The sequence below is a fragment of the Barbus barbus genome (genome assembly GCF_936440315.1).
Source record: "Barbus barbus genome assembly, chromosome: 14".
Taxonomy (NCBI): Eukaryota; Metazoa; Chordata; class Actinopteri; order Cypriniformes; family Cyprinidae; genus Barbus; species Barbus barbus.
Genome location: NC_136742.1, coordinates 15,436,051 through 15,459,763, shown reverse-complemented (window position 1 = coordinate 15,459,763; position 23,713 = coordinate 15,436,051). Strand labels below are relative to the sequence as shown.

At 38.3% G+C, this 23,713-nt stretch overlaps 1 protein-coding gene across 2 annotated transcripts in view; it reads right to left on the bottom strand.

Moving 5' to 3' along the window:
* Nucleotides 1–23,713, bottom strand: part of LOC306880166 (E3 ubiquitin-protein ligase LNX-like) — a 42,301-nt gene that overhangs the window by 8,816 nt on the left and 9,772 nt on the right. The window contains exons 3-6 of one of the 2 annotated variants that reach the window (XM_079433497.1): nucleotides 8,997–9,250; nucleotides 7,444–7,599; nucleotides 5,285–5,493; nucleotides 4,206–4,595 (exon numbers count right to left, since the gene is read on the bottom strand). In XM_079433497.1, the coding sequence (XP_079289623.1) occupies nucleotides 4,206–4,595; nucleotides 5,285–5,493; nucleotides 7,444–7,599; nucleotides 8,997–9,250 (1,009 nt within the window). The remainder of the gene's footprint in view (nucleotides 1–4,205; nucleotides 4,596–5,284; nucleotides 5,494–7,443; nucleotides 7,600–8,996; nucleotides 9,251–23,713) is intronic. The other variant, XM_079433498.1, reaches the window with a different exon arrangement.

The following is a 23,713-nucleotide window of genomic DNA, read 5'->3' as shown; positions in this document are numbered from 1 at the left end:
ATGATATTTTATACATAGTTTTTTTTTATACTGTATCTTATATGAAAATATATAGCTGCCTTTATATTGTAGGAATGGGCTAAAAGCCAACACACTCCAATTTTGATTTCATGGGGCCTTTGGCATTATGGTGGGTGAAAGTTGTCTTAACATTATCTGTCTACTGCAAAAAACCTTTCGAACTCCACAGGAGAGCAAATGGAGGACAAAAACTTCCCTGAGGAGTGAGCAGTTCAAAAACTGAATTTAAAATTTCAAATAGTTTGCTCATACCTTAGAGCAGGGGTCGGCAAGTAAGTTTGGCATCGGGCCAAAAAAAAATATTTGCCACTGGATGGCAGGCCAGAACATAGTCAAATGATAATTTAAGAAATTAATTGATAAAAAAATACAACTACAATTGCCTTACAGACTGTTACAGTGTCTTTTGTAACTGGTAGTGAGCTGTTATTCTGTGTTAAATCCTGTAGTAGGACAGTTATTATCAAAAAGCCACATTTGTGTGGCGGTGTCCGGCAGAGTATGTGAGCGGAGTGGAGCGGTGGTGGAGCGAGTGAAAACCACGACAGTAAAAAATCCGCTCCTCACTCCATTCAAAATCACACCGCTCCGCTCCACTCACGTACTTTGATTGTGAGTAACTGTTGCTGTCATGACAGATCTATTTCAGAACCAGCCGCTATCAAAATAATCTGGCTGCAGGCGCGGGCCAGATATTTCTGCTGCCGACCACTGCCTTAGAGAGTGTGTGTGTAATGTCTCATTACTCTCCAGACATCTAGCAAGCACAATTACCAGATGTTGTGATGACTGCCAATGCCCTGCAGCACCAGCTCAGTGTGAATGTGTGATTATATTTCAGAAGTGTGTACTTATTAAAGAAAAACTAATATATATGGAGATTTAGGGTCCATTCTGCAGTCTGTGTGTATGTGTGAGCTGAAGGAGGGCACAGACTCTAGTTTTTCCCGCTCTGATTTATTTTTCATCCATTCCTGTCATTCCAACTGAGTGCATCGCCACTTTCTTCTTCATTAACCCTTTATTTTGACAACCCCGTAGCTTCTGTTGCTCTCAAGTGCACACTCATATCAAAAGCCCATGGAATTCTTGGGAGTTCAGTGCTCTGTCGCTGCCTTTTAAATGAGTGGGCTTAGCTTGTTATCGGCCTAATTGGACTAATTTAATCAGTTTCCTGCCAGCAGTTAATCGGTCAGAAACTCCTGCTGTGAGCGGCCATCTTGTCTCCTTCGAGACCTATCTGAACCAGACAGGAAGCATCAAGCTGATTAACAACATTCGAAAAGACCCACCACACTGAAATACATATCGAATCACACACTCACTACTCTCTTACACACTCTTATATCGTTATGACACACTTCTCGCCACCGAGATGAAACCACAATCAAATAAACTGCCACAAACTTTATGTAAGCTCTACATCTTTTGCAATACTGCTCAAGGAACACAACATTTTTTATTTGGAACCATAACAGTTGGTTTTGGGGGCTCAGGACCAAGACTAATCCTGGGTTAAAGTGTAATTATTACCATTTAATGAATGATTCACTGACTAAGACACCACAGGTTAGGATTAGATGGCTTTGTAAACATTCATTCTTTGAAATGCTGAAAAGGCCTAGCAATAAAAGTGCTTAGATTATTTAGCATGACTTCAAATAATATTAAGCTTTATAAATGTCAACCCATTAGTGAAGCACTGCATCAAAAATACATTTCTCGGCTGTTTTTGTCACATAAGGGATTTTAGTTAAATTTTATTATTATTTAAATATTTTTATCAATATTCAATAACTCACAGTAATGATCAATTATGAAATAGTATCCTAAAAAGGGCTGCCAGACCCTATAAAACTTTCTGGAGGAGCCTCGGATAGCATACTTTCAAGTTTAAGATAAGACATCACCTCTACTACCCAGTGTTTGTGAGATGGTGGCTTTGCCTTTTTCCAACTGAGAAGAATCGGGCATCTAGCTAATAATGAGGAAAAGGCAATTGTTTCTACCCGATTAGCTGATAGGTCAATGGAAGTCAAGGGATTAGGGTCCATATCTTTATTACATATAGATGAAAATGTTTTAAAGATGTCTATCCAAAAACTTTTGGTAACACTTTATTTTAGGCTTTCTTAACTAGTTGCTTATTAGCATGCATATTAATAGAATATTAGCCATTTATTAGTACTAATTAAGCACATATTAATGCCTTATTCTACATCCCTAATCCTACCCAATACCTAAACTTAACAACTACCTTACTAACTATTAGGAATTTATTGAGGGAAAAGTCGTAGTTCATAGTGAATCAGTGTTCCCTATTCTAAAGTGTTACCAAACTTTTTAATCTGGGGCATCCCCAGAACATACGACTCGGGTCTGCTGGTTCCAAACCACATCTGGGGCAAGATGAATCTGAGCCTATTTTCCTTTTTTTTTAATTGTTGGTTTTGTTTTGTGAACAGGCGTCCTGTGAATTTAAAAACACTTATGTTTACACACATAGGTCATGTGTGAACAAAACCTTTTGATGAAATCAGCTTTGGCAGTTTGGTTGTAGCATTGCTGGATTGCTTCATATTGACGCTATGAGTGAACACAGCCATAAAAGTAATGGTTTGATTTGTTGTGTTGTGGAAAAATATGTCTGTGAGATTGTACAGACAAAAGAAACTAAAGAATAAAGCACCTCTCACAATCTGAGAGGATGAAGAAAGACCAAAACTATCTCACATCTCTTTAAAGGGGTTTTAACTGCATTTTGGTGATGCAATTTCATTGCAATTCAAGGTTTACTGCATGAACATGGCTATTGTCAGTCAGCCTGTATTTTGCATCAACGCAAACAAAATCCATGTTGTCAGATGGGCTATATTTTGCTTAAACAGACTGCATTTCATTTCCATGCACACTTTTAGGGATTGACTTCGAATTGCATTTGTTTTGAATAGTTCTGATGCATATTTACGCTTTTGATTTGTGCCATTGTCACCATTTCATCAGTTGGTATACACAGGCCTTAAAGGGATAGTTCACCCAAAAATGAAGATTCTGTGATTAATCACTCACCCTCATGTTGTTCCAAACCCGTAAGAACTTTATTAGGCTGCGTTTACACTGGCTCAAAAAAATCAAGTTTTTTTTTCTCACATCTAACATAGATCGGAATTTGTTGCACACATGTAAACACAAAAACCTGCGCAAGATCCGATTGTTTTGCAGCCGATCTGAGCCACTTTCTAAATGTGGATTTTAATCGGATACACATCCAATATCTGGACATCCGACCTACGTCTAAACACACATATACAATTCTCCACAGAACTCCCAATGCGAGGGCGATACGTTAAGATTTTTGATGGCGGTTTAATGTCAGTGTGCTGTATGCATTTGCATTTTATTGAGATGGAAACTTTTTAAAGGTAAGAAATTGCACATTCAGGATCTGGTTGTCAACCCCTGCCCCGTGAATTTTGAAAATACAACAACTAAAAGATACATTATATTTCTCAGCAATGAGGTGATAGTAGTTTTTGTAATTAAACCGACAAGATTGTTCGCAATGCTTAACAAACGCTCGCTCGCACATGGGTACTCTGTTATTTTCCGGTCTTTGTCCATTCAGTCAGATTTTGTGTTTTGCAAAACATCCATGACAGCCGTTGTCCATGCTGGCAAATAATAATTACCATTCGACGTGAATTATATAAATAATTTTAATAGCACAGCCATTTAAAACCCGAGGGTCTACCATGTGCATAGTAAAGCGATCACTGTAGACAATCCTTTTGGGCGGGAATTAATGTAATCACAGATATCGCATTCCAGTCGTGTCTGAAGTGAATGTAAACCGATGGGCCAAAAAATCGGATATGGTCAAAAGATCAGATTTGTGCATTAAGACTTGCAGTGTAAACGCAGCCTTATTACACAAATTATTACGGTTGAACCACTGATGTCACATGATGTCACTATTTTAACAATGTCCTTACTACCTTTCTGGGCCTTGAACGTGTCAGTTGCATTGTGGTCTATGCAGGGTCAGAAAGCTCTTGGATTTCATCAAAAATATCTTAATTTGTGTTCCGAAGATGAACGGAGTAATTAATGACATAATTAAAAATTTTTGGGGTACTCTATCCCTTTAATACTCACCACATAACCTCTCCCATAATGCTGCTCACCTGAATAAGCAGTGCTGCATGCTCGGGGGTGCCGTATCTCAGGTCATGGCCATTGATGGCCAGCACGCGGTCATCTACCCTCAGCCTTCCGTCGCGGGCGGCCAGCCCTCCCTCCAGCAGGTGGAAGATAAAGACGCCATGTTCGTCAGGTCTGCGCACCAGCTTGATGCCCAGCTGTTCGTCTGGAGCCCTCTTAACGAGGACCACATGCAGGCTGTCGTCCCGGATGATGGGGGTGTGGGTGGGGAAGGCCTCGGTGGAAGAGTGATGATGGGAATGGTAACGGTGGCGCTGCTCTCGCAGTACAGTCAACCGCAGCAGTGTGCAGGGCTGCTTCAGAGCCGCCACAGCATAACAGTGAGGCACGTTACTGATGTCTATACCATTCACCTGATGGGAGGACAGCATGAGATTAGAGGGAGAAATCCAGAGAAATGTTTTTATGTTTGTAAGATTTTTGTATTGCGTTTTTGAAGCTCACACAGTAGAAGATGGTGCTAGCAATGAAAATGTCATGGTTCAATTCGGAGGGAACTGCCATCTGCTACTTTAAATGCTTAAGCTCAAAGCTAAAGTAGAATGAACAGTGATTCAAAAATGTTGCAAGCCAGAATCGAACTCATATTGCTTATATGAACACCAGAGCTCAATGTTTCTGCATACATTATTAGGCTATGGCTCAGAAAACAATAATATATACACTTTTTGGCTTTCAGCAATTCTGAGGTTTGGAAAAAGACAAATGTGTGTTTATTTAAATAGTTGATTAATTAGTACTTAATTAGCTTTCTCATTTCTATGGATGCACAATGTACTGGTACAATTTATATATATATATATATATTTATTATTATTATTATTTATTATTATTATTTATTCTCATATTGGCTATTTAAGTAAAAAAAAAACGAATTAAAAAGACAAAAAAATCTGATTCTGTCTGGCTACACGCAGAATCCTCACACACTTCCCCTCTGAACAACAGATGGTGAAGCCCATGACAACATGTGCTATCAAAACCAGGACGATTCACTTCTACTGTACAATGATGTAATATCAGATCTAGCGCACATACGCACCTTGAGAATCATATCTCCAGGAAGCAGTCTTCCATCACGAGCGATGACGCCCTCTCTATAGATGTCCTGAATGAGGATGCGAACCAGAGGAGTCTCATTGCCCCCGACAATGCTGATAGCCAGTGGTTCACAAGGATCTGCCCTGGTGATCTTAATACTGGTGACTTCACCATCAGGGATTAGATGATGCAGCTGAGGTAATGCAAATACTGAGAGAGAGAGAAAAAGAGAGCGTCTGTAATCAGTGAACTCCCACATGATCATCACTTTCTGTGCTACACAAACAGGGCATCTGTCCAGATCAAAGCAGAGCCAAACATGACTTCAAGCCTTAAAAAAAGCATTACAGTGATCCATCAGAGGAAGCAAGGAGGGCCAAGACTTTCCGAAAATGTATTCAAGATGAATGTAATCATTTTAACTACTATCATTCAAAAATCTGGGGTCAGTCAGATAAAAAAAAACAAGCAAGGATGCATTAAATCGACTAAAGGTGACAGTAAAATAATTTATAATGTTACAAAATATGTATATTTGAAATAAATGAATTTTATTCATTAATCTGTAAAAAAAAGATATCACCACAAAAAAATATATAATAATAAAAAATAAGGCAGTGCAACAATGATAATAATTAGAAATGTTTCTTAAGCCTCAAATGAGTATTAGAATCATTTCTGAAGGATCATGTGAAAACTGGAGTAATGGCTGCAGAAAATTCAGCTTTGCAATCACAGGAATAAATTGTATTTTAAAATATATTCAAATAGAAACATTTATTTTAAATTGTAATAATATTTGACTATTTCTGTTTTTAATGGATTTTAATCAAATATATGCAGCTCTGGTGAGCATAAATGACTTCTTTTCAAAAACAAAGTAGTCATACCGACCCAAAACTTTTGAACAGTAGTGTATATTGTGAAAAATATATACATATTGTATTTCTTCTATCATTTTTCTTTTAAATTAACACTGCATGATGAATCGAAAGAGCACGGAAGAATCACTGTATGAAGAAACAGTATTTAAATCAGATTTTAAAAAAGGCCTTTATGAACAGTCAGTATTAGAGGTAACCAATCAGCTTTGAGTATGTCACCAAGCGGGCTTGTGGTTAAGACAAAAGGAAGAGCATGTTAAACTACTAAACTACTGATGAAATCCAAATTACTGAAGGAGCCATATGCAACTATAGAGCTAGTGTTATATCAGGCACAAGTTCATACTGTAAATTTGTTTTATAATATGCGTATGCATTTCTATTTGTTCTGGGTCAAAAGATTCGTACTGCACCTGTGCCTGAGCAGACTGTAAACAACAGCCGGATTCGGTAACAATCTCTATGATTTGTCTCTCCTTATCTTTATCCATCCCTTCTTTCTCCATTACACACACACCCTCTCTCGTATCCGCCTGTTCTCCACAATCTCCAGTTTCTCTTTCAAAGTCAATATTTTCCACTCATCTCCTCTGATTGCTTGCAGGGAGAGAGAAAGTGAAGCTCATTACTACCGCAACCAGGGTGTTACATAACGAACACACACACGCTCTTCAGTATTCTCCTCACTCATTTTCAATCTCCCAAGCCCTCTTTTTCTCTTTTGTTTTCATTCAGAAACCAACCCTCTCACTCAGCGTTCATCTGTCCAGTCCCTCTGTCCCGACACACTGCTTCATTTCCTCTCTGTCTCTCTCTGACAAGTCTCCTCAGGCTCCATCTGCATTATTAAAGGACCATATGCTACTGCGGGGCTGAGCGGACCCAAACCAGACTGTCACCTTCTGACACACTCCCTTTCTCCTTTTATTATCCATTGATATTGGTTTAGCATGCTATTGAATGATATTCATGTTTGATGAGGTGCTATGCAATAATGCTTTATAACAGCACAGTTACACTACATAGTTAACAATTATAAACATGCTTACTACAATACATGATAATGTTAATGCTAAAACAGGGACTCTAATAAAACAACTTGGTTTGTTGGTCTTAACTGGTTTAATTTGGTCTAGCTGGTTACCTAGTTGGTCTTCTTCTGGTCTAGCTGGTCTCCTTGCTAGTTCAAGTTGGTGTTTAGTTGGTCAACCATCTGGTTTCCAGCTTGACCAGCTGACAAATGCCCGAATACAATACTTGCAAGACCCACACTCACCTTCCGGTGGTATGTTTGCATTTCTGAGGTTGTCTCGCTCCTCTGTGGTCTCATTGGCCACTGCTGTCCCACTCTTGGTCCTCCTCAGGACACTGAAGGCTCGATTCAGGCGACGAAAAGAGCGACTACGCACTGACGTTCTGTCAAAGTTGCGATCTGTGAATGAATGTGAGAAGGAACTGAGTGAGAAAGGAGAAGAAAGAAATGTTGCTACTGAACATGCCTGGACTTGTCCCTCTTCTGCTGTCCACTTGCAGCCAATCAGAATCGAGTCGGCACACAGTAGCCAATCAAATTGTCTCTCTCTTTTTTTTTTTTTTTGCATAATAATGCATTGCACTTGCAGGCCAAGTGATGAACACCTGAAGTAAGCAACACCTGCTGGTGCTGTATTGTGGACACTGCAGTAAGATCATAACAGCACGCAGACCTGAATCAGCACAGAACAGTGCTGGACACTTCTTTTTTTTTTTTTTTTGCATGTCTGTGTAACTTAAGTCATCACAGATGAAAGTTTCAGACAAAAATAAAACTATATTATGTACAAATCTTTAAAATTTCGATACATCCAAGATTTTCAAACACCCTCCAGGTGATCAGTGGAGAAAATATAAAAAACTTACAGTGTATTACAAACTAATGATCCGTTAAGTTAGGTTCATGTTCCTGAAGTTAGTTAATGTTCCTAAAGGAGGTTTTGGAAGTGTGGATTTATTAGGAGTTGAGAGTCTGTGTCAAAGGTGCTGGGTCTGTAAAGGTTAAAACCCTTTTTTCTGTCTCATTCCTCTACTCTTTCAGTCTTTCTGTCCTGATGGACAAAGTTCTGACAGAAGCAATGGCCGGATTGGAGGCAGACAGCTAGTTCAGCTGCAGTGTCACACTGTTTCCAGTCCCAAAGCCAGAAATGCTGGTGCAGCAGCATTTATTGTGCCCATTCTCCAGGCTTCATGTCTCGAATGGACGTCAGACAATGAAACACATCTGATCTACTTTGTGGAGGTCAGAAACAGGCCTCATAAAGTATTTATAAGGCATATTTGAACTCTTCCCTTTCTCTAAATCCTCCTCTTTGTTTCTTTAACTGCAATATCAATTGTGTGTCTCAGCTGAGTCTTTTCAGACATGCCGTTTGAATTGATTTTTGAGTAAAATGATATAAATGGCGCAGAGGGCTATACTTCGAACAATTGACATTAGTAAGATTAACTGTCTCAGTAGGCATGAAGGAGGAAAAGACAAAGATTTATAGTTATATGTGAAGGATGTCCTCAAATGTACAATTACTTATTTTTTTTATTCTAAAAAAATATGGCGTATATATATTTATATATATATAGAGAGAGAGAGAGAGCGAGAGAGAAATACAAAAAAAAATAAAATAAATTATATATATATATATATATATATATATGAGATACAAGATTATCCTATATATTACCTAAAATGTGTAATGTAATGGATTATGTTACTAACAAAAATTGTTGTCATGTAATTTGAAATCTGTAACATATTACAATTTGTAAGTAATCAAAATACTTGATGTGTGCACTCACACTCACTCTTCCTCGAACCACTGCGTGCTGCCAGGCTGGTGGTGCTCCCAGATTGGCTGTTATCTTCCACACTGGGCTCATAGGCAGGGTTAACCAGGCCGGGCTCGTCTGATAGGAGGGCGATAGCAGAGGAGGGGCATCCCTCCCCGGGCAGTGCTGCCACAGTAAGCTCTGAGGTGCTGTCTGTGCAGTCCCCCTCCTGAGAGCGCCGCTTTCTCTCTGCAGAGAGCCCATAGTGTGACGCTCCTTTACACCTGTGAGAACACACACCGACAACTAGGTCAGCAAGATACATTACCATACAGTGAATGTGCCATAATCTACTGTATGTGCCAATTAGGAAAGCAAAGTCACGTAGAGGAGACTGAATAATTACATTGTTGCAAGAGGGTGTATTTGGACTTGTACTTGATCTTTGTGAGTCTGCGTTCTGGTGTAGCTGATATATTATGCTGCACTGTCGCAGAGCAGACCAACAAACAAATATGTTTCGACCCAGGAAGCATGGGAAACAAACAAAGACTAGAATATAAAATGCCTCACCGTTGAAATGAGATTCCTTACTTTAGAAAACTAATCATGTGCTAAAGCTATCTCTTTATGGCCTTACTCTACTCACAGGCAGATGCTGGTTTAGATTACGTATGAACGCATTCAGGCTTCAATTTCTACTCAAGAACATTCCTCAAATATCACTATGTTCACACGCAGACACACTACCATCAGCCCGTGATTAGAGGCACAAGTAAACCCTCATACAAGGTCACAGGTTTTCCTCCATTCTGAATCCCTGAGCTTTACTGTCCTATCTGGTGATAAGCAATATGTCCGTCCACACTGAATGAAAACTAAGAAACTGCTGTGCAATGTGATCCAATCACATCCAGACAGAAAATATTTGATGTTTTATTTTGGACCAATGAGGTTTCAGTGTGGGCGGGGCTACTGTAAGGAGATAGATTGACAGACTGACCGTTAGATCGACCGACCGACAGATAGATAGATAAAGACTTCCCAGTTGTGCACTTGTGATTGGTTAATTTCATCAATGCTAAATAGTTGGGTAAAAGTTGTATGCTAACAGGAAAACAATAAAATCATCTCAAACCATTGCAAAGTGAATAATGGCACCATTACGGCGGCTGCTGGAGCAGAGCTCTCTCTCTCTCTCTCCGAGGACCGGCTGTGAAGAGATAAATCAATGGGTGGACACATACAGGCAAAAAGATGTGTACAGCACCAGGAGAGATGCCATGCCTTGGGGACCTGGTTTAAAATAAAGCATTTTGTCTCAGTATTCATGCCTGTCTTCACCCTCATAGACGCCATAAGAGAGAAAACGAGAAAAGGTATGTGTGGCAGAGAGCTTGACACTGGTAGTATATCTCACTTTCTGCTGACCACTGATTGGAGTGCCTCAGGTGTGCAAACTTAATAACAGGCCTAAACGAACAACGGCTGCTTTCAATCAGGTTCTGTTACAGTGCTGATGAAAGATTTCAAATCCTGCCTCACACTGGTCGATTGACAGTGTGTCAAGATAAAATTGTGGCTTAGGAGTTTTCTGTGATGACAACTACCACTCTTATATAACCTAACCCTGAGACAGACAGACAGATAGATAGACAGATAGATAGATACATTTACAGCTAAAACTGGTAAGAACTGTACAGTAAATGGAAGGCACTCTTGACCTCTTCTGTGGCCATCAAAAGCAATTAGTGTGATTACCTGAGAGGGAAACTTCATCTCCTTATATTATGTAACACAGGGGCTCCATGGAGACCAACCAGTGGTGGTCAGCGGAGTTGGGACAGTGTTAGTTCAGTTCAGGACCTTTCCCCCTTGATTTGAGTCTGACAGTCTAAAACACTTACATCATTCATAAAGTTGCGAAGAAGAGTCTCCTAAGTGAGTTGCATTGCTAATAATGCCAAGTTTTACTCTTCTCTTAGAGGAGAGGAAAAGTACATGACAGGTTCATGAAGGGTCATTGATTTTTGTTTGTTTTGTTCTGCACCATACAAATACTTGTCTGATTAAGGCTCCAAAAAGAACAAAAACAAAACAAAATGCAAAACAAACCTTTGAGAAGTAAAATTACTTAAGATTAATTCTTGTTATTTGAAAAATTATCAAAGTTAAAGGGTTAGTTCAGCAAAAAATGAAAATTAGCCCATGATTTACCCACCCTCAAGGCATCCTAGGTTTTAGTTCAACACTTCAAAATAAATGCAGTTAAGCGCATCCATCCATAATAAAACGTGCCTCACATGGCTGAATAAAGGCGTCCTATAGCGAATCAATAACTTTTTTAAAGAAAACTATCCATTTAAAACGTTATAAACAGTTTTCTTTAACTTCTGCTAACTGTCATACGTGCTCTTGTAAACAAGCGTTGGTTTTCGTGAGACTAGCATATTCTCATCAGCGCATGCGCTACGTATACATCCTACGTTATCCGCCCAGAACTGCTCGAGAGTACAACAGTTAGCTCAAGCTAGAGAAAACTGTTTCTAATGTTTTAAATATGGATATTTTTCTTACAAAAAGGCATTGATTCGCTAATTTTCATTTTTGGGAGTTTTTACTTTAAAAAAAAATATTAAGGAAATACTTTTTTGCAATGTTGATTTAAGCATTTAATGGAACAAGACAAATCCCCACCAAACGGTCCTCAGGAAGCTGTGAACACTGGCAAATTATACTATCTGTGTTAATATAAAAATATTACTTAATATTGCACAGTGCTTTGCTGTGTGTATATGTGTGCAGAGAGAAAGAGATGCGACACAATGGTCTTGTCTGTTTCTTCGTTAAAGGGCTTAGGCAGATGTTAATTAAAACAGGCTTTCCTGCTAGAGATAAAGCAGCAGTCTGTGGTCTGAAGTCATAAGCTGCGTTTTGTCCTGACAGACTCACACCATAAACCATGCAGACACAATAACAGCAATCTAGAGGTTATTGTTTAATCCAACCATCCCGTTATATGAATGATGGCATGTGTCAGTCATCTTGCACCCAATTTTACTCTCTCACACACATACGCAGCCATATGGACAGGCAGCAGGACACAGAGCAACAGAGAGAGAGAGATTAACAATTCTCATGCACTTTTCCGTCTCTTTCTCCCGTGTTACAAACGTTTCATTCGTTCACTTCCCTCCATCTCTCAATCTTCCCTGGCCCCCGACCCCCAACTTCCTCTTCTCATGCATCCTTTTCCCTTCACTTTCATCCATCTTGCAATCTTTCAGGTCAAAGTTTTCTTAAAGAGACAATACACCCAAAAAGTATCATTATTTTTTATAGTCATTATTTACTCATCCTCATGATTTTCCATACCTGAATGCTGTTATCATGCATATAATTGAGTGAGTGAGTAAACGAACGAACGAACACCTTTGTCCAGTGTGGATGTCATTATCAAGAAATGTCATTGATTCTTGAGTGTCTTGAAACAAAATCACCATTATAATTTTAGAAACATTTATTTACTATTATGAAATTTGTTGATAATTTCAATTAGATTTTGTTTTCCATGTTCACGTTTTAGTAACTTTGTCATTTTTATTCTTTTTTAAAATGTTTGTATTTTTTTAATTATTAGATTTTAGTTTATTTAGTTTTAGTTATTTAGTTATATAGTTATTTAGTTATATAGTTCAAGTTAAACTAAACAAAAAAGTAACAAGTAACATTTTATTTATTTATTTAGTTGACTTTTACCCTGTTTTTGATTGCGATTCTGGAGATGTAGGCCACAGCCTGGAGAGACCTCATAATGACCTGACAAAACGAGGGAGAATTATGTGCTCCTCTCCTTTTGATAATAATGAAATTAATCTCCAGAATATTCCGCTGGCTACTTACAGCTCGGACACACTAAATCCAGTACACTAAATCTTTGACTACAGACATCAGAATACACAATAGTCTGAATCTAAGTCATCAAAACCAGATCGACGTTTCAATCCTCTTTTGAGTGAATGGATTATCTTGAACCCAACTGAATAACACAGCCCTAAGACTGGGATGTACTAGTCTTAGACACACATACAAACACATTTCCATCAGAGCAAGATACCAGACTCAATTCCTGAAACTGACCTAAAAAGACCTCCACACACACACACACATATTTAGTGTGTCTGAGAACACATCATGTGCCAGTCATATTTTCAGTCTAGTACTGTTGCAGGACTGATTGTTTTTGACTGATTCTCATGGTGAAGGTTAGATTTTTGTCATCTCTCACATAAACACACAGTAACATTTATGAAGTATATACTCTTGTCTTGACTACATATTACATTATATTATTTAGGGCTGTCAAATTGATTAATCATGATTAATTGCATCCAAAATAAAAGTTTGTGTTTACATAATATATGTGCGTAATATAAATAAACACACACATACATGTATAAGACGCACACACACACAAACACACACATTATGTAAACAGAAACCTTTATTTTGGATGCGATTAATTGTGATTATAATATTATATTATATTTATGTATAATATAAATATTTGTATTTTTGTTACACCATCATACTTTTTGACGTTTATTTGACGAAACTACATTTCTGATCGATTTACTTTCTATTTATGCATTCCTTATTTGTGTACATATATATTAGATAGATATTTAGATATACAGAAATAGATAAAGGCTGGGTTGTTCTTAGAGTGGCTGAGAGCCATTAAAACCTAAAAATACTAGTGCACTTTGAACTACAATTAATTATTTTAATGCAAAGTTAATACTTATTAATATATATGACACCCTGGATGCATTTAAAAAGCATGCCTCATCAGATACTCTAATACATTCCTTCTCTGCATTGATACTCAAGTGTATTCATTTTAAGGGAAGCAGTAAAAATGTGAGATATTCCATCCCTTCCCCCTGGAATCTCCACTGCTAGCCTGCTAATCCAGACCCAAGCACCAGGATAATCACAGCTCAGTGTACGACTGACACACAGAGAGGAGAGGACAGAAATGTCATCATCATAGCTCACTGCTGAACCACTGAGAAAGAGAGATACTAAATCACGCCATCATCGCACGCAATCAGCACTCTTATAAGTGGCTACACCAGCGTACACACACACACACAAACACTCGCTTACATGCACACTGCAGCAGTTAAAGAGCTGGAGACTGTAGTTGTCCGACAGACAGCATTGCAACGCAACGCTGCACCAGCACAAAATGCATTTCTGACAAAACTGCAGCACATTCAGTTCCGATTGACATCTGAAATCTCAGAGCGCTGCAGGATATTGTGTGTGGTCCTGCAACCTGCTCATTGTGTTTAGTATATTGCAGGGGTTTCAAACCAATTATTTAACTATAAATGTACAAATTATATTATATTATATTAATTTGATGTTAATTTCTATAAATTAATCAAATCATAATTTTAAAATGTACATTATATTATATTTTATATTTTACTTTATATTTTGTAAATTTGTTAATATATATAAATTACATTAATCCAAATTTGAAAGATATTTAATTTAATATAAAATCTATTTGAATTTATATAAACATATATAAAGAAAATACAAGGATAGCTGCAATACGTCAAAAATAGAAATGCAGAAAGTGAACACTGATTTTGATTAAACTAACAGTTGAGGGATCATAATGTATGAAACTTTGTCTAGTTTATAGTAACTTAAGACTCCTGATATAGTGTATGTGATATATTGAGTGATATAATGCAGAGGTCTTGCCCTTTCTTCATTGCGTGAACAATCGTAAAGAGAAATGCATCATGGGAAAGTTGTGCTCAGTCTGTCTGATCTCTTTAATTGCTCTGACATGTTTGACTTGGGAGGCATGCGCACTCATATAATTGCAGTTTAATCAGTCTTTGTGGAGTTTATCAAAGGAGGTGTCTTCCTCCTTATCTGTACTTAATCTGCTGATGGGCTTGAAGATCAGAGCTTCAGTGCAGCAGGAGGAAGGATTAAGGAAAGTAATAATCTTTGGGAGAAAAAGACGGGAAGGAGGAGGGTGAAGGAGACTTCTTTGGGTCTTTTAGAGTTGTGACGTATTCACGTCAAGTAATTAATTGTCTGGATGATTACACACTCATGGCAAACGCTCTGAGAGAACTAGTATGACCGGAGAAGAGGAGAGACGAATAATCTTGGATGAATAGCCAAGGAAAACTCATTGGGAGAATTTTAAAAAAAATCCATTTAAACTTCTCAATTTCACAGCCTGTTTTTTCCCCCTTTAACCTTATGTGAACTCTGTAGCTAGTAGTAACATCAAATGGAGGGCAATTGATTGGGCAAGCACAGTCCCAGATATATCAACAATTAATTAAATTAATATATAAAACTAAATTATATAAAAAACACACACACAAGTAAGAAACTGGTCATTATTCATTATTTCAGATTAATATTTCCATCTCAATTAAATAAAATAATACTAATATATATATATATATATATATATATATGTATGTATGAACAATTGTTAATTTAATAATCAACTTTAATTGAAGTATTACTGATATACCATCATAATTTTTGTTAATATTTTTTAAATAGGCTTACTTAGTTATAGTATATTTAGTGTATTTTCTATGTCTATATAGTTTTTAAGTCGTAGTTATTGTGTTTTGTTTGTTTAGTGTTTTTTTTTACTAATCAAAAATGCATTCTTTTTTAATGGTTTTAGCTCTAGTTTTAGTTAACAAGAATGACCCCATTCATCAATGCATCTGAAGATGCATTGGAATTAAAAATACAAATAAAAAAACTTTGCCACAAAAATACAACTTTAAATCCATCCCATATGAACAGTGACCCAAACACTACAGCAGTTCCCTGTGCTGAAGCCGTGTCATGTGACTCATCCAACCAATGATCTCACACTGGCAGCCTGCAAGGACAGTTATGCAGACCTCCCTTTCCCTCCACCATCTCTTTCTCTCTCATACCTTCTTTCTATACCTTCCTCCTCCCCTCCCACTTCTCTGTTTCCCTTCTTCTCTGTGATGAGAACAGCAGGATAAAGACAGCAGCAGATTTATGTTCATCCCTCTACCCCCCTCCCCACCCCCAGCTGAGCGACCACATTGACTTTTTTTCTCACATTTTCTCTCTCTCAGTGTGGAACAAGGACAGTGATCTGCTTTAGTTCTCTAATGTGTGCAGGAGATAGCGCTGGAGTGTGTGTTATCTTTGCTCTGAGCGCTTAACATTAAGACCTGTGCACAGTCTGAAGCGGTAGATACAACTGACCCGCTCTCATGGCAGACGGAGAGTGTGCCCTTTCCATGCCATCCATTTTGCGTTTGAGTGTTGTTCTGCAAAAATTCAGTCAGAGCCAAGGACAGAACTGACACCCCAGCGGCGCATTTTAAGCATTTTGTCCCCCAGTGAACGTACTTGTGCTTGTGTACTGAAGGTTTAAAATATGCATCTATCCTAAGAGCGTAAAACATCTTCAGAGAAGGTCACTGTTGGTTTGTGTGTATATGTGTAATCTTCTGTTTATTCACACTTTAGCTTCACTTGAGCTGCTCTGCTTGGCCTAGATTTCCAGATATCTTCACATATGCGGTTCTCTCTGAGCGTGCCACTGTGACGACACTAGTTTTTTACACTAGTGTTCGAGAGCCAATTCAAACTGAGAGGCCATGTATTTGTATCTTTGATGATTATGTTTCAGGATTATTATAGACGTGACGTGCTAAAGCGACAAACAAAATCTCCTTATTTTGAGTTTTTGTTTCTGTGGTAAAATGCCAGGTGGCTCCGCATAAAACCTCACTGGTCCTAAGTAGCATTTCCTCGTGTACATGAAACACATGTTTTCCCAAACCAGTTAAGCGCAAACCCTGCCTCAAAGCCCCTTCTAAACATTTCATTGGTCCTGTCAATCACAATGCAGACTGCCTGCACAATGATAAAACAAATATAAACCCCAACCTTAACCATAGTATAGCATTGGTAGCACATCTTGATAGATAGCATTACTGTTTGTCACGATCAAATCCATCCACAGTTGAATCCGTTGAGTATGAAATTGACTATGACAGGTGAGTGTAGAGTGATTGAGTTGACCAATGAAATGGGCTGTGGGGCAGGGTTTGCACTACTAGTTTGTGAATCAAAAATCTCGCCTATTAAACAAGAAATGTGAAATGTGAATGACAAGAATATTTATAGTTTATAATCAAATATTATATGCTAAATCCCTCAAATTCTACAGCGAAAGCCATAAAAAATGTGCTTCAAAGGGGACATCGGATGCCCATTTTCCACAAGTTGGTATGATTCTTTAGGGTATTCTTGAAATGGTCTCAGTGGTCATGTAAAACAACACTCTTTTTACCATGTCAAAAACAGCTCTGTTCACAGCGAGTCGTTTCGGTGCATATCTCTTTACATGCTAATGAGCTCTGCTCACTCCACCCCTCTCTTCTGTGGAAGAACAAACGTGAGTCGCAAATAATCATAAAAAATAAAAAAGTGAGACTTACTTCTTCTGGAGGAGCAACTGGATCATGAACAATGGGTACTGAGCCATCCTTTAGTTTGAACTTTTTAACAAAACCTGCCTTGAATTGTCCCTCATTCAGAAAGCATGATTTGCGCAGCCAGACATAAACAAATTTAGCGAAAGTGACGTGAAGTGACGTGTGGCCAAGTATGGTGACACATACTAGGAATTTGTGCTCTGCATTTAACCCATCCAAGTGCACACACACAGCAGTGAACACACACACGCCGCAAACACACACCCGGAGCAGTGGGCAGCCATATTGCTGTGGCGCCCGGAGAACAATTGGGGGTTTGGTGCCTTGCTCAAGGGTCTCACCTCAGTCATGGTACTGAAGGTGGAAGAGAGTGCTGGCATTCACTCCAAAATCAAAACGGCTTGATAATTGAGACTGTTTAGGTTTTTGGGGATTAAAGTGAATTTTTATCATTGTAGGGTGGTTGTGTCCACACACTGCTAAGGCACATTTATATGCAAATGAAGATATTTTGCATCCAATGTCTCCTTTAAAATTAAAATATTATAATCTTAATTCAAGTGATGAAGGATTTTGAAGTCTGATAGTTATCAGTGTTGAGTACTACTGTAAGGTTAACCCTGCCTGGTTTACATGTTTGAAAATGATTAACAGTTGAAAACATTAGACATTTAGAAAAGTAATGAAATGTAATCAGTTAAATTACTTTAATAAAGTAATTGAAAAGTGACACTACTTATTACATTTTAAATAGGTTAACTTGTAATCTGTAACTTATTAAATTTCCAAAGGAACCTTCCCAACACTGACTCTGTGCAAAAAGTAACATTCAGAAGCTCATAAACTTCTTGTCAGTGCTGCCACGCGACTTTTATTAATTGATACTGAATCACTAAATTATATTTATCAGCAATGAGGGGGTAAAATCGCTGTTTTTTAAGTAATTAAACTCAGCTTCATTGTTTGTAGAGAGAGACAGATGCAGACAATGCTCCCATCTCTCTCTCTCTCAAAATGACCATATTTGAGAAAAAAAAATTTTAACAAGTAGTTTGCATCACTGGATATAGCTGTCGATCATTTAACATTTCTATCGTTAACAGTTGACTAAATTGATTTTGCCAAGACTAAATGATTTGCAGTTTCATCTTACCTCACACTCTTTCAATGTTAAACTGATGCTTCGCGCTCAGCATCTGTGAAAAGTAAACCCTGCCTACTTTGATTTGATTGGCCATCTCAGTCGTAATGACATTGACGAGGATTTGATCTGAAGCGCCTATGTGCAGCGGTCACGCGCGCATCCATAGACTAGCGTAAGTTAATTCTCACACTTAAATAGTATTTATAGCTCCTAACAGGCTGTGTGACTATGAGAAGTTATTACATCAAAATATACGTCAGTATGCACTTTTCCCTATTGCTCGCGTAACTTGCAGACTTGTGTTGCATTCACATCTCCTCTCCCATGGCCTCATGGCATAGTAAAGTGTCCATTGGGTGCGCACTTCAGATTCTCAGCAGAAGTAATAGGTCATCTTTTTGCCTAATATTTTATGAATTCTGTGAATTTAGACTTACTGCTCTTTTCATATAGACTACTGTTTTTCATCTACTCTATAGTAAGGACCTAGGCATATTAAGATGCAGTGATGGTGTTATTATAGATTTTAAAAAAGTATAAAACTCTGTAGAAATTACCATTCATATGTCTACATTTTGCAGGTCATTTGCATTTGCTTTTCCACCATTATGTCGCTCGTAAATCATTTGACTATCAAAATACACATCAAAATGCTTGGTGATCACTATCTGCAAAGTTCAGTTGAAATTTTACTTGATTTTATTTGAAACCGGGTCTATGTGTGTTTTGTCTGTCTGTATATTGTGGAATGAGTATTTAACATCTATCTATATGTTACAACCAAACAGGAAACCCATACCCTCCACTTTCTGTGCCTTTCCTAAACTCTCTTACCATCCCTCAGCAGTGACTGAGCACCCAGCCCAGGTGCAGATCCGGCCCTGAGCTCAGGTGCTGAGCAGGGAAAAGGACTCTGCCAACTCTGTCTCGGATGCGGCTAAAGTGTTGAATTAGCAACAACGTTTTTGCTCTTCCTGCTCCTCATCATCATTAACCTGATGAGGAAGGCGAAAGGACACACAACAACTGCAGAGCAACTGCAGGACAGACGCTTAGGCTAGAGCATCTGACAATCTGTTGAACTCTTGCTCTCTGGGGAAAGTGCTCAGAAGCAGTATTTGACTCTGCAGAGGAGAACGTGGCAGTCACATGTAGGTCATCCTTTTCATTTGTCTGAAGTCCGCTTTGATTTTGCTGGCTCGCACCAGTTAAAAGTACATGTGTGTGTGAAAACTGAAATTAAAACTTAATTAGTAATTACAAGGAAGGAAAGCTGACAAGAAGTCATTATTTGGAGATAACCAGCTATCTCTGATCTCTTATTAATGATTGAGAATAAAACAGGATTTTGGTTCTGTCTTTTGTAAGCTGTGCCATAATTCAAAATGATAATTGTCTGACAGCGATGCAACAGGCACTTTTTAAGGGTGGGATGTAGAAGGGATTTGACTCCCATTTCATTCAGCAATCCCTTTTGTTGGTGAACATAATGTTAAAAATGAGATCAGAGATTTGTCAATGTATGATAATGTGCATTATTTGCAAAGTTGAGTCAACTACTGAAAGTAAGTGCATGCATACATTTTTTTTATTACATTTAACTTAATTGCCTGTCCAAAAAAAAAGGAAATTGTATAAAAATTAACCATTACTAGGCTAATTAGTATTAATTAACCAAACTATATTTCAGCTGTATTAAATATGTGTGTGTGTGTGTGTGTGTCACATGTATGTTCCTGTTAAGTTTCCTGGTTGCCTTATGTGGTTCTGTTCCTGTTCTGATTAGTTCATTTGTCTAATTATCATTCAGTCTGATCACCTGGGTTCAATTAATCATCTCGTTTGCTCATTTGTTTCCTGTTGTTTATAAACCTTCAGTTTCAGTATGTTCTTTGTCTCGGTTTAATGTTATGTTGGAATGGTCTACGTGAGTTCCAGCTCATTAAAGAATCTTTACTTTGTCTTCATGCGACATTTCTACAACCACGACAGAAACCGAGACCCTAAACAGATATAGCAAGCGGTGCTCTTTTCCCCCGTTTTTGTTTTCCTTTTGTTGTTTTTTTTTTTTTTTTTTAAGTATTTTGTTTCCCCCTGTTTCTCCCTGCGGCTAAGGAAAGAGAAGGAAAGAGGGCCGTTTTCCGCCCTGGCCCGCCAAGATCTCCCGTTCTTGGAGTATGCACGGGAGTTTTGTGAGCTCGCTGTGAATACGGCGCTGGACGACGCCACGCTTAACTCTTTGTTCTGAATCGGGGCCAATTACCATTGTCCTGTGGACCTCCTAGACCCCACATGACTGAGCGTCTGGAGAATGTCCAGCCCTGATCCAGAACCAGCCCACCGTCCTGTCCGTCTGCCATTCTCCAATCAAGCCTGTCAGCCGCCGCTCACTCAAGCTCGCCGCCGTCTCATTAAAAAAATCTTTGTTTACTTTGTCTTCATGCAACCAAATTTGTCAACGGTAGTGGATATATATCTGTACATACATTACTGCTGTCTTTTCAGTGATGGTTCTTATAGTACCTATATATATATATATTATAGTACATAACATGGTTTCCACATTCTTTTCTCTATTCAGTGTGCTGTTTGTTTGATGTGCCTTGGTACAGATAAGTAGATGGGTTATGCGGTCACTGAGTGAGCCAGCAAATGCCGCAGGACAAACCGCTCACGTTCAGCGGTCATCCGCTCACTATGCCTGAAAATAAGGTCACCACAGCAGCACGCGGCCTCACAGCTACAGCCCTGTTTTCTCACGCGCGTCACCCTAATGACGACATGCTGCTGTCTGACCAGAGCCATGCAGACATACACAAATGCACGTACGCAAAATCAATCACCGTTCCCCACACCCATAACTGATCTATTCCTGAAAGAAAAATATAAACCAAGTCGAAGTGCACAAATCAAAACCATATTCAGTTTCATTCTGACAGGGATCAGCCTTCTAGCCACTCTCATTCACATTCATATGAGTCAGAGCAGCCAAGCCGCTTTCAAACACAGCTGTATCGTGACACAAATCTGATTCACAAGAACTGTGTTTCCAGCCCACATATGCCACAATAACATATGAAAGCTCGAAGCACGTTAGCACGGCCCTCAAGAAGTGTGATGTCCTAGCTCTAAAGTACATCTTAACACTTTAACACTTTCTTTTGAGGTAATCTGACATCGCATTAATGGTAAAATAATCTCCTCACATCTATCTGGCTGGGTTAAAAAGTCAGTGTGAAATGTGGACAGACAAGATGATCTCATTGGTATTCATAAGCTTTCATGTGAAACATTTATATTTACATTTGGAAAGACACGAAATGTACAATATCATCATATTGACAGCATCTCCTTCTGATGATATCAATGCTCAGGCACAATCTGATAGCGGAACTCTCATTTAGCAGTAAACTATGGAAAACCTTTGTCAGAAAAAAAAAATTAATTGACAAAATTATCTATTTCAATCTCTTTAAAATATTTTCAAATCCTTTCAGAAATGTGCATTCTTGAAACCAATATAATGTCCAATTAGTTGAATATTTTAACTGTGAAATACAATAAAAATCAAACTATTCATTACATGGATTCAGCATTCCATGAATCTCGTTATCATTTGCATGTCATGAAATTTGTTCATACGTGTTTATTTTACATTTCAGATTCTGTGCAAATTGGAAGGACACATCGTTCAGTAGTGCTTTATTATGTGTCTAGAAACCAAACCAAATGTGTCGAATACCACCTGATAAAGCATGTGCAGACACATCCAACATCACACAAACATGAAAAGGCACATCTCAACATACCTTTACACTCATGCAATGCACAAGATACACCTACACATCCATAAAAGCACTGGGAAGCAGAAGTGTTTTGAACAAATAGAGCTGGACTGGAAATTGAGTGTGTTAATATCCATTCTCCTGTCCCATATCAATAAAGGGAATCACTGGCAAATTAATTTCCCAAAAGATTGTAAATACTGACTATGATTATGACTGTCACACTATCAAGACATCCTGACCAGTCCGAAACATTGGCTCAACCAATGGCATAAGTTTGAGGTGGGGTACCTGCTTGCCCGTATTGTTTTTGCAATACCGTTTAGTGACACTAGTGGTGCAGAAATCACACAATTCACTGCTTGCAGTATTATTAGTAATGCTGTTTATCAGGTATTGTGCCTCAGAGAAAAAACACACATCAAGCATCTGCATAAAAAACATCTGCAACAGTGCACAGAGAAGATTAATGTTTAATTCAAAGTCTAATTAAGCATGTCAAAGCATAAGAGAGAAAGGAAATATGTGTGCATGTGTATTCAAAGGAAGGTGGGTAGCCTCAGCTGCGATCAAAAAGCTCTGACAGACACTGTTTACACCTGGTATTAACATTAATTTCACAAGTGGTCAGTTCTATATACAAGTGTAAACACAGTCCAAAACAGTTGCAATCTGAACACAACCTCCACAACATATACGGAGGTAGTCAGAAACGCATTGGACCACATCGCATTTGTCCCAGACAAAATAAAAGGACCTTACGCTTCTCAATCAGCAGTTGCACTAAAACAAGGGTTTACATTACTGGTTATGTGCAGTTTTGTGTCTAATTGAAAAAAAAATGGAATGCAAAACATATTGAAAGACCTAAAGGTATATTTGGCAGCAGAGTGGTTATATGAAATGTTAATACCAAGTAAACCTGTCTTTCCTGAATACTTGTGACTGGATCACCTGAGATAGATGTTAATACAACATACTAGCATGTGTGTGATTGATTTTGCTATAATTTTTATCCATGAGTGAATGCCCACCACAGCAATAAAGAGTAATCAGTGAAAAGTTCAACATACGACAACAAAGAAAGACAGAAAGGAAAAGATACTGATATGTAAGAACTGAAGAGAGACCTTCTGGGCAAAGCAAAGCACAGCAAGCTGAAATACAAGAAAGGAGACCAGTGTGTGTGAGAGAGATGAGAATAGAAGCTTTCTGTCATTATATATGATGAAGATGAACGACCGTGCTCCCATCAGCCAGCCAAAC